Genomic DNA, 12,268 nt, shown 5'->3' with positions numbered 1-12,268 from the left:
TGCATCACCTCGCATTTGCCTGGATTGAACTCCATCTGCCCTTTCTCCGCCCAACTCTCTAATCTATCTATATTCTGCTGCATTCTCCAACAGTCCCATTCACTATCTGCTACTCCACTACTCTTAGTGTCATCTGCAAACTTGCTGATCAGACCATCTATACCTTCCTCCGGATCATTTATGTATATCACAAACAACAGTGGTCCCAACACGGATCGCTGTAGAGCACCACTGGTAACAATTCTCCATTTTGAGAAGCTCCCTTCCACTACAACTCTCTGTCTCCTGTTACCCAGACAGTTCTCTATCCATCTAGCTAGTACACCCTGGACCCCATGCGACTTCACTTTCTCCATCAGCCTGCCATGGGGAACCTTATCGAACACCTTACTGAAGTCCATGTATATGACATCTACAGCCCTTCCTTCATCTATCAATTTTGTCACTTCCTCAAAGAATTCTATTAAGTTGGTAAGACATGATCTTCCCTGCACAAAACCATGCTGCCTATCACTATTAAGCCCATTTTCTTCCAAATGTGAATAGATCCTATCCCTCAGTGTCTTCTTCAGCAGCTTCCCCACCACTGACGTCAGGCTCACCGGTCTATAATTACCTAGATTATCCTTGCTACCCTTCTTAAACAACAGGACAACATTAGCAATTCTCCAGCCCTCCAGGACTTCACCTATGCTCAAGGATGCTTCAAAGCTATCTGTTAAGGCCCAAGCTATTTCCTGTCTCGTTTCCCTCAGTAACCTGGGATAGATCCTATCCGGACCTGGGAACTTGTCCACTCTAATGCCTTTTTAGAATACCCAACACTTCCCCCCTCCTTATGCTGACTTGACATAGAGTAATCAAACATCTATCCCTAACCTCAACATTCATCATGTCCCTCTCTTCAGTGTGTACTGATGCAAAGTACTCATTAAGAATCTCTCATTTTCTCTGATTCCTCGCATAACGTCCCTCCTTTGTCCTCGAGTGGGCCATCCCTTTCTCTAGTTACCCTCTTGGTCCTTATGTACAAATAAAAGGCTTTGGGATTTTCCTTAACCCTGTTTGCTAAAGATATTTCGTGACCCTTTTTAGCCCTCTTAATTCCTTGTTTCAGATTGGCCCTACTTTCCCAACATCCTTCCAAAGCTTCGTCCGTTTTCAGTTGCCTAAACTTTATGTATGCTTCCTTTTTCCTCTTTGATAGTCTCACAATTTCACCTGTCATCCATGGTTCCCTAATCTTGCTCTTTCTATCCCTCATTTTCACAGGGACATGTCTGTCCTGCACTCTAATCAATCTCTCTTTAAAAGCCTCCCACATATCAAATGATTTACCCTCAAACAGCTGCTCCCAAACCACATTCCCTAGCTCCTGTCGAATTTTGCTATAGCTGGCCTTCCCCCAACTCAGCACTTTTCCTTTAGGACCACTCATCTTTGTCCATGACTATTCTAAAACTTATGGAATTGTGATCACTATTCCCAAAATAATCCCCTACTGAAACTTCAACCACCTGGCCGGGCTCATTCCCCAACACCAGGTCCAGTATTGCCCCTTCCTGAATTGAACTATGTACATACTGCTCTAGAAAACCCTCCTGCATGCTCCTTACAAATTCTGCTCCATCTAAACCCCTAACACTAAGTAAATCCCAGTCAATGTTGGGAAAATTAAAATTTCCCATCACCACCTTGTTGGTCCTACACCTTTCCATAATCTGTCTATATATTTGTACCTCTATCACATGCTCGCCATTGGAGGCCTGTAGTACAGCCTTAACATTGTTACCACACCCTTCCTATTTCTGAGCTCTGTCCATATTGCCTCACTGCTCAGGCCCTCCATAGTGCCCTCCTTCAGCACAGCTGTGATATCCTCTTTGACCAGTAATGCAACTCCTCCAACCCTTTTACCTCCCTCTCTATCCCATCTGAAGCATCTGTAACCTGGGATATTTAGTTGCCAATCTTGCCCTTCCCTCAACCAAGTCCCAGTAATAGCAATAACATCATACTCCCAGGTACTAATCCATCTGCCTTACCCACTACACTTCTTACATTAAAACAATTGCACCTCAGACCACCTGTCCCTCTGTGTTCATCATATGCTCTCTGCCTACTCTTGCCCTTAGTCACACTGACTTCATTATCTAGTTCCTTCCAGGCTTTAGTTACAACCTTCTTACTGTCCACTAACCTCCTCATTTGGTTCCCATCCCCCTGCCACATTAGTTTAAACCCTCCCCAACAGCATTAGCAAAAGCAGCCCCTAGGACATTGGTTCCTGTCCTGCCCAGGTGTCGACCGTCCGATTTGTAATAGTCCCACCTCCCCCAGAACTGATCTCAATGTCCCAAAAATCTGAACCCCTCCCTCCTGCACCATAAACCATTCATTTATCCTCCCTGTTTCTTCATTTCTACTCTGACTAGCATGTGGCACTGGTAGCAATCCTGAGATTACTACCTCTGAGGTCCTACTTTTTAACTTGTCTCCTAACTCCCTAAATTCTGCTTGTAAGTTCTCATCTCATTTATTAGCCATATCATTAGTGCCTCTATGCACCTGGGAGGCAACATACCATTGAGGAGGCTCATTTTTGACCACAGAACCGCCTGACTACTTCCTTTACAATCAAATCTCCAATGACTAAAGCCCTTCTACTCTTCTTCCCACTCTTCTGTACAGCAGAGCCAGCCATGGTGCCATGAACCTGACCACTGCTGCCTTCCCCTGGTGAGCCATCTGCCCCAACAGTATCCAAACTGTGTATACCTGTTTTGGAGGGAGAGGACCGCAGGGGACATCTGCACTGCCTTCCTGTTTTTTTTTCCTGCCTTTTGGTCACCTATTCCTTTTCTCTCTCAACAATCCTACCTGTGGTGTGACCAATTTGCTGTACGTGCTATCCACAACTTCCTCTGATGGAGTTTAATTTGGTTAAATGCAAAATTTTCCATTTTGGTAAAAATGAACAAGGGCAGGATTTATCCAGTTAATGTTAGGGCTCTGGGTAGTGTTGTTGAACAGAGAAACCTAGGCATTCAGGTACATAGTTATTTGAAATTTGAGTCACGGGTACACAAAGTGGTTAAGAGCAGAGTTGGCATGCTTGCCTTCATTCATCAGATCTTTGAATGTCAGAGTTGGAATGTCATGTTGAGGTTGTACAGGACATTGATGAGGCCTCTTCTGCAGTACTGTGGACAGTTCTGGTCGCCCTGCTACAGTAAGGATATTATTACAATGAAGAGGGTTCAGAAAAGATTTACAAGGATATTTCCAGAACTAGAGAGCTTGAGTTATAAGGAGAGGCTAGACAGGCTGGGACCTTTTTCACTGGAGCATAGGAGGTTGAGGGGTGACCTTATTAAGGTTTATAAAATCATGAGGGGCACAGATAAGGTGACTAGCAAAGGTCTTTTCCCCAGAGTAGGAGAGCTCAAAACAAGGGGGCATATTTTTAAGGTGAGAGGAGGAAGATTTAAAAAGGACACAAGGGGCAACTTTTTTCCGCAGCGAGTGGTTTGTGTGTGGAATGAACTGCCAGAAGAAGTGGTGGATGAGGTATAGTTACAAGTTTAGAAGACATTTGGATAAGTTCATGAATAGGGATGATTTGGAGGGATATGGGCCAAGGGAAATGGGAACAAAACGCAGAGAGTTGTGAGAGCATGGAATGCGTTGCCGGCAGCAGTTGTGGAAGCAAGGTCATTGGGGTCATTTAAGAGACTGCTGGACATGCATATGGTCACAGAAATTTGAGGGTGCATCCATGAGGATCAATGGTCGGCACAACATTGTGGGCTGAAGGGCCTGTTCTGTGCTGTACTGTTCTATGTTCTATGTTCTAAAACAAAGTTGCTGGAAAAGCTCAGCAGGTCTGGCAGCATCTGTGAAGGAAAAAAACAGAGTTAACATTTCAGATCTGGTGACTGAGGAAAAAACAGAGTTTTTTTCCTTAATCACCAGATCTGAAACATTAACTCTGTTTTTCCCTTCACAGATGCTGCCAGACCTACTGAGCTTTTCCAGCAACTTCTGCTTTTGTTCCTGATTTACAGCAGTTCTTTCGGTTTTTACAGGAAGGTGGGGCTAGTTTAGTTTGGGAATATGGTCGGTGTGGGTGAGTTGGACCAAAAGGGCCTGTTTCTGTGCTGTATGGTCATGGGTTTTGAACATGATGTCTCGGCAAGTTGCTGCAGCGTATCTTGCAGACGGTACACACAGCTGCTTCTGTTCATCTGTGGTGGAGGCTGTGGATATTGAAGATACAACCTCGGTAAGATAGTGAGGGAATTGAACAATTGGAAAAGGGCAAACTAACTTCCTCCCTGACCAGAAGCAGATTCAATACCTGATTAGTTCTTTGTCCATCATTGATAGACTCTGGGCCTTGATTTGCTTGCTCACTGCAAAACAGAATTGGAGTAGATTTTGAAGCACAGTTTTCAAACACAGGTACAGCATTGAAGTAATTGTGGAAAGAAAACAATGACAAAAAAGATTATTACCTCTTCTTTCTTAGGTTTTCACAATATTCCAATTCTTTCTCATCCAGTGATTCTGATAGCCCCGAGTCACCGGTGCTATTACTCTGAATCCTGCTCTGTTTAGCAACCGAACTAATGTCCATCTGAATGACACTCGAGGCCGGAACATCTACAAAACAAAAAAGCCCGCTTACAATCAAATCACTGTCTTCACATTAGTAATAACAAGGTGTAGAGCTGGATGAACACAGCAGGCCAAGCAGCATTAGAGGAGCAGACAGGCTGATGTCTTCAAATTGCCAAGGGGAATAGGTGCTGGACTGGCAGCTTTCAAATCTCTGAACCAGCCCTTGGAACATACACAGCCGATTCTGGCTGCCTTTGTAACTGTAACAAGAGACTATAGCAGTTGCAGAATTAAATTCTCAAGCAGTTGTGAAAGACAATAATCAGGCAGAATGAGTCACAGGTACGACTGAGTAAAGAAGTTCCTGACAAACCAACCAGTGGAAACAGAATATCCTTCTTTACCCCGTCAAAGTTGTTCATAATTTTGAACACCTCAATCAGGTCACCTCTTAATCTTCTCTGCTCCAAGGAGAATAAGCCCAATCTCTCTAATCTTTCCTGGTATCTAAAATCCCTCATTCCTGGCATCATTCTGGTAAATCTCCTTTGCACTCTCTCCAGGGCTTTAACATCATTCTTTAAATAAGGTGCCCAGAACTGAACACAATAGTCCAAATGTAGTCTTACCAATAATTTGTACAGATGTAGCTTCACTTTCTTGCTTTAATACTCTATACCTCTATTTATAAACCCAAGGATCCTATCAAATCCTCTTAACTGTTTCAACTTGCCTGGCCACCTTTGGAGAATTATGAACCTGAACCTCAAGGTGACTCTGCTCCTGTACTCCCCTCAATGTTGTACCATTCAGCCTGTATTGTCTTTGTGTTTCTTCTACAAAAAATGCATTGCCTCACATTTCTTTATATTAAAATTCACCTGCTCAGTGTCAGCTCATTTGACCAACTTGTTAATGTCCTTTTGAAATCACTCAGCATCATCTTCACAATCCACTATTCTCCCTAGCTTAGTACCATCTGCAAACTTAGAGATTTTGCCCTCAATGCCCCGCTCCAAATCATTTATATGGATCAGAGAAAGCGAAGCGGGGAGGACTTTCAACTCATCTCCAATCTGAGAAATGCCCATCTGTATCTACCATCTGTTTCCTGTTCTGTAGCCAACTTGTAATCCATGCTGCTAAGGACGCAGCAATCCCGACCATTTCTAATTTGTTGACCAGCCTGCCACGTAGCACCATATCAAATGCTTTTCTGAAAGTTTAAATATACAACATCCACAGGACTACCCTCATCCACTGCCTGTGTCAGCTCATCTAAAGACTTCCTTAAATTTGCCAGACATGACCTGCCCTTGACAAAGCCATACGGACTTTCTGGTGTTATCTTAATTTTCTCTAACTGTCTATGTACCTTATCCTGTATTATGCCCTCCATCAGTACCCCGCCCCCCAACTTTGCGGTCAAGCTATTTTCTGGGTTATCCTTTGCTCCTTTCTTAAACAATGGTGTCACATTTGCAACCCTCCAGCCCCCAGGGACTAATCCTGTGCTCAGAGAGGCCTGGAAAATTTCTGTCAGCAGCTCCACAATTTGTTCCTTTACCTGTCTCAGCGATCAAAGATGCATCCAATCTGGGCTTGGTGACTTCTCTACCTATCGTGCTGCAGCCTTTTTAACGCGTTTCATCTATCACGTGACTGTTTAGTTGCTCAACACTGACATTTTCAAATCTAAATGTATCCTCTTCTAGTGCAGAATCTTAATCATCGGCTGTTTTTATCCTTTCCATCTTAATATTGAATCTCATGTAATGAATGCTATTTCCCAAATGCTCCCCACTCTGAATTGCACAGGAATAAGAAACTTCAGTTGAAACGAGTTTGAAGAAGTTGGGACTGGTCAGCTCAGACAGAAGAAGGTTAACGGGAGATTTGATGGAAGGTTTTAAAACCATGAGTGGGCTGGATAGAGTAGATAGGGAGAAGTTGTTCCTGTTCGTAAAAGTGAAAAGAACGCTAGGTCATAGGTTCAAGGTGATGTGCAAATGAAGCAGGGGGTAATCTGAGAAGAAAGCTTTTTCACACAGCATGGAATTCACTGCATTGAAAAGTGGTGGAGGCAGGTTTAACTGAGGCATTCAAGAGGCTGTTGGCTGATTATTTGGATAGAAATGGTGTGCAGGGATAGAGGGAAAAAGCAGGAGATTGGCACTCGGTAATACAGATGATAGGCAGAATGGCCACTTTCCTAACTGTAACAATTCTGTGACTCTTTGAAGATGAGGCGAGTTCTGCAAACATCAAGCTCTTAAAGAAAGGAAATTCCCTCGCAGCTCAACTTCAAATAAAATACTGCAAATGCTGGAAAGCTGAAATAAAAACAGAGAATGCTGGAGAAACTCAGCAGGTCCGGCCACATTTGAGGACACAGACATACAGAGTTAACAAAGATTTGGCTTCAATTGACGTATTCTATTCAATTCCAAACTCTACACTTCAGGAAGGATATGAACTGTTTACAGAGGGCGCAGGAAAGGTCCACAGGAATACGGCATCTCCATTGTGTGTGTTGATTGGAGAGGTTGAGGCGCTTCTCATTGGAGGGCAGAAGGTTGAGGGGAGATTTGACAGAGATCAGTAGAAAGCTTGAGTATGACAGGAGTGGAAAAATCAAAAGCGATTGGCAAAAGAAGCAATGGTAACGCAAGGAGAAATATTTTGTGCAGGGATGGGGTTTTTTTTAAACATTAGATTCCCTACAGTGTGGAAACAGGCCCCTGCGGCCCAGCAAGTTCACACGGCCCTTTGATACATCCCACCCAGACCCATCCCCCTATAACGCACACACCCCTGAATACTATGGGCAATTTAGCATGGCTGATCCACTTAGCCTGCACATCTTTGGACTGTGGGAGGAAACCCATGCAGACACAGGGAGAATGTGCAAACTCCACACAGACAGTCGCCCAAGGCTGGAATTGAACCCAGGTCCCTGGTGCTGTGAGGCTGCAGTGCTAACCACTGAGCCACTGTGCCATTAGGGTCTGAAATGCACTGACTGAGAATGCAGTGATGGCAGGTTCAATCAAGGGTTTTAAGAAGGAATGGTATGCAGGTAATAAAGCAGGCATATGGAATTTTGGCATTAACTATTAATAGAATGGAGCATAAAGATAGGGAAGTGTCATTATAAACGTACAAGGCTTCAGCGAGACTGTACTTAGAACATTGTGTACAATTTTGGTCCCTTATTTGAGGAGGGATGCAATTGTATTGGAAGCAGTTCAGAGAAGGTTCACTAGATTGAATCCAGAGATGAAAGGCACGCCCTTCGAAGAGAGATTGTGCAGTTTAGGCCTGTACTCTCTGGACTTTAGAAGAATGAGAGGAGATCTAACAGAGGTATAAGAGGCTAAAGGGAATTAACAAAGTGGATGTAGAGAGGATGTTTCCTCTTGTAGGGCAATCTAGAATGAGAGTTCATGGGTTTAGGGTAAGGGATAGGTGATTTTTAAACAGGAATGAGGGGAAATTACTTCTCTCAAAGGCTAATGAATCTGTGAAATTAACTCCCCCAGACAGCATGGCCGCTTGGACACTGAGTACATTTAATGAAGAGATAGATTTTTAACAGAAGTGCAATACACTTCTTGCTGCCTCAGGAAGGCAGCCAACATCAAAGACCCCTCCGACCCCAGTTATAATCTCTTCCAAACTCTGTCGTTGGGCAGAAGATAGAGAAGCAAATACGCATGGACCAACAGATTCAAGAACAACTTCTTCCCTGCTGTTATTATCCTTCTGAATGGACATCTTAAATTTTAAATTTAACGTTGCCCACTCTCTGCGCACCTTCTCTGAAGCTGTAACATTGTGCTTCCTTGCTCAGTTCTATTAAACTATTGCACTTTTGTGTGGTATGATCAGCCAGCACAGCACGCAAAGCAAAGCTTTTCACTGTACTTAGATTAGATTCCCTAGTGTGGAAACAGGCCCTTTGGGCCAACAAGTCCACACCGCCCCTTGAAGCATCCCACCCAGACCCATCCCCCTATAACCCACACACCCCTGAACACTATGGCCAATTTAGCATGACCGATCCACCTGGCCTGCACATCTTTGGACTGTGGTAGGAAACCAGAGCATCCGGAGGAAACCCACACAGATATGGGGAGAACATGCAAACTCCACACAGACAGTTACACGAGGCTGGAACCGAACGTGTGTCCCTGGCACTGTGAGGCTGCAGTGCTAACCACTGAGTCACCGTGCCACATGACAATTACAAATCCAGTCAAATAAAAATCAAATCAAACATCTGCCCATGAGGTTTCTACAAAACTCAGACTCAAGAACCTTTGTCTCGCTGTTGCATCTGTTGCTCCTGCTGTTGACTTTTGTACATTTTCTGATTGCTCTCTCCTGTGTTTTGAGGGGAGTTACAGTGCGTCTCCTGCTCCCAGGCGCTATTCATATCCAAGCACTTTGTGTTGTGGACCTCTTGCAAGAAACCATTGGCTTTAGAATCCCTTGAATCAGTGATCTCTCCTGTCTTTGTGCTTTTCGATCTCTGATGGGGCAGACTGTAGGTGCTGGTTCTCTCCGGGCTCTGGATGTGCTGGCCTTTGTGTGTGAAATCATCAGCTTTATGTTCCCTCGGTGTTGTGTTGTCAACCCTGTTGGCACTCTGTGCTGTTTGATGGGATATGTAGGTGAAGTCTCTATCTGGACTCAGTGAAATACATGCTTGGTAGGAGCAGATGGAACATTTCAATTCTCCTGGAGGTTTATTCTCATACGGGGCTGTGTGTGTTCCTTGTGAACACTGCGTTAAAACTTCCTCCAAAAGTTCCTGATTATCGACTGAAAGCAGATCACGTAGCTGCCTCCTACCAACTCCAGGCAGCAAATAGAGTTCTGGCTGCGGAGCCTACAAAATGACAGAGAATTCCAATTAGAGCCAGGACCTTTTAAAACACGACATCAATAAATTATAATGACTTCTCCAATAACAATGCAAACAATCTACCTACATAAGGAGGTGCAAATGTCTTCACTTTGAGTTCTGATTCTTGTTTTGTTGAAACCTGAAAATGAGGTTCAGAATTTATTATAAAAATGAGGCAATGCACTGATTTATAATATTTCTTTCGATGTGTAAATATGAATCCGTGATATGTTCCGTAAGAGGCTGGGGGAGGATGAAATAACAGGCAACAATAACTTTATATAAAAAGTAATTTCCATAACAGTACAGAAGCATGGTTATTGCTGGAAGGTGACGTGCGTTCTCAAAACATTTCAACGTGGACCCATCAGGATCAGTGCAAGAATACCAAGTTTCAAATGGTCACAACAATTTATACCATAGGAGAACAGGGAACCAGTTGGTGTCTTTTCAGGAAAGGAGTGAGCCTTTGTAAAATAAGATTAAGAACATAGGTGTGGGATATCTGAAACAAAAACAGAAGCCAACCAGCTCCCTCTTCTCCAAAAAAGTCACCAACCAGCTCAAAAGCAAAAATTGCTAGCGAAACTCAACAGGTTTGGCAGTAACTGAAACTCTGTTGAAGAGTCACTGGACTCGAAATGTTAACTCTGCTTTCTTCCTCACTGCAATGATTGTCAAGTAAATTGACAACAGGCCCTAGAGGAGGTATCAAGACAGGTGATGAACAGTTTGGTCAGAAAAGCAGATTTGAAAGGAGTCGTGGAGGGACGGCAAGAGAGAAAGAGAGAGAGCGAGCAAAAGTCAGAGAGAGATTTAAGAAGAGATTTCCAGATCCTAAAATGACTGCCAATGGGGCAGTGATGAAAATCAGGTATGTGCAAGAATGCAAGACTGGAGGAGACAGTTCAAGCAGTTAATACTGAAGAAATAGGAAGAAGGGTAGGCCATTCAGCCCCTTGAGCCTGCTCCACCATTTAGTAGGTTCATGGCAGATTTGACATTCCTCACATCTACTTTCCTGCCCTTTCCCTATAACACTTGATTCCCCTACTGATCAAGAATCTATCTATCTCAGCGTTAAATAGAAACAAGGTCTTTGCCGCACTGTTCTCTGTAACAAGGAATTCCAAAGACTCTCAACCCTCTGACAGAAGAAATTCCTCCTTGTATTCTCCTCTCCTTCCTCCTCAAGTCCTCCTGATAGTGTTGTAGGAAGTTACACAGATGGGGAGAAACAAGGACCTGAGCTGGGGAAAACAGATCTTTTTTGATGAGCTCAAGTTTATTCAAAGGTCACAAGGCATAAGGCAAATCAGGCATGAATTGGAATGGTCTAATTTAAAGGTAGGAATGGGAGGATAAGAGGCTGAGTACCAGAGAACAAGTTGAGAGAAGCATATTCCAGACACTGGGACTTGTCTGCTATGAAAAATTGAGTGAACAAAATCAGGGTTACTCAAGAACTAGAGGAACACAATGATCTCAATTAGTTCTAAGGAACCTCAGTGTCTCAAAATGGCTTTTTTTCTTCATCCTGGGATATGACCATCACTGGTTGGACCAGCAGTTATTCTCCATCTCTAGTCATCCAGGGAAGGCGATGGAGAGCTGCCTTGAGACCTGCTTCTTTATCTCATTTAGACTAGGAGGTGGCTTTCAAATTTTGGATAAGTTCACGGTTCTCCCGCATTTGTTTAACACAACCATGGGATTAGCATCCCAATCCAGGCAGTGGAGTTGTGGTAATATCACAGCCCAAGTAATCCAGAGATCTCAGTTAATCTGGGGGCATGGGCTCCAACAGAATTCAGATAATAATTCTGGAATTATAGCTACCACTAATATAAAAACCTATCGCGTTCACTAATGTCCTTCAGGGAAGGAAGGAAATCTGCCAAACGTACGTGTGACTCCAGACCCACAGCATCGTGGTTGACTTTAACTGCCATCTGGGCTATTCAGGGTGGGTAATAAATGCTGGCTTAGTTAGTGACACCCATATCCAGTAAAAATTAAGATATCCAGGATGCAGGCATGAACTTCACTCAATGAACTGTAATTCACTGAGCTTGCAACCTTTCATAAAATAAACAGCTGATAACATTTTATGGCACGAAAAACAGTGTGAACAAGGATATTCAAAATATTTCACATTGCAATAAACAACTCTGAAGGAACTGTCAGTTCAGAGTCTCGCAGAGAGTTGTGAATCTTTGTGAAACACCTTGCCAGGGAGCTGTGGGGGCAGAGTCCTTGTGTATACTTAAGACTGAGAGCGATGTATTCTTGATCTCTCGGGGAATCAAGGCTTATGGGAGAAAGGCAGGAAAAGGATATGAGGAATGTCAAATCAATCATGATCCTATCGGAAAGCAGTCCGGGCTCGAGGGGCCGAATCGCCTACTCCTATTTCTTATGTTCATGTGCTGTAAGTAGACCCATGTCAACTGCAGTGGTTCAAGATGGCTGACTTTCAACAATCATAACCATCTTTCTTTGTTTCAGAGATTACTTCAACCAACAGGGAGATTTTCCCCAGTCTTCCTTATTAGTTAATTCCACCTTGCAAGGGATCTTTGGTGTCACAATAATCTGTTTTGGTGTGTGGGCTTAGGGAGTGCTGCAGATCTTAAGGGCTGCAGCAGTTTAAGGGGGACAGCACAGAGGGTTAGAGCCACCCCTGTATAAATTCACTTACAAGAGCAGTTATTAGGTTGATGGTAGCTTTAC

General features: G+C 43.6%; 1 protein-coding gene across 1 annotated transcript in view; it reads right to left on the bottom strand.

Moving 5' to 3' along the window:
• The window catches only part of spata1 (spermatogenesis associated 1), a 62,799-nt gene that overhangs the window by 12,020 nt on the left and 38,511 nt on the right, over positions 1–12,268 (bottom strand). Inside the window, exons 4-7 of the mRNA XM_048539400.2 lie at positions 9,621–9,674; positions 8,944–9,517; positions 4,518–4,665; positions 4,361–4,415 (exon numbers count right to left, since the gene is read on the bottom strand). Of these exons, the coding sequence (XP_048395357.1) occupies positions 4,361–4,415; positions 4,518–4,665; positions 8,944–9,517; positions 9,621–9,674 (831 nt within the window). The remainder of the gene's footprint in view (positions 1–4,360; positions 4,416–4,517; positions 4,666–8,943; positions 9,518–9,620; positions 9,675–12,268) is intronic.

The sequence above is a fragment of the Stegostoma tigrinum genome, chromosome 8 (genome assembly GCF_030684315.1).
Source record: "Stegostoma tigrinum isolate sSteTig4 chromosome 8, sSteTig4.hap1, whole genome shotgun sequence".
In the NCBI taxonomy this organism is placed as follows: Eukaryota; Metazoa; Chordata; class Chondrichthyes; order Orectolobiformes; family Stegostomatidae; genus Stegostoma; species Stegostoma tigrinum.
Note: the sequence above shows the minus strand (reverse complement) of the source record. Positions and strands in the feature narration are given on the sequence as shown.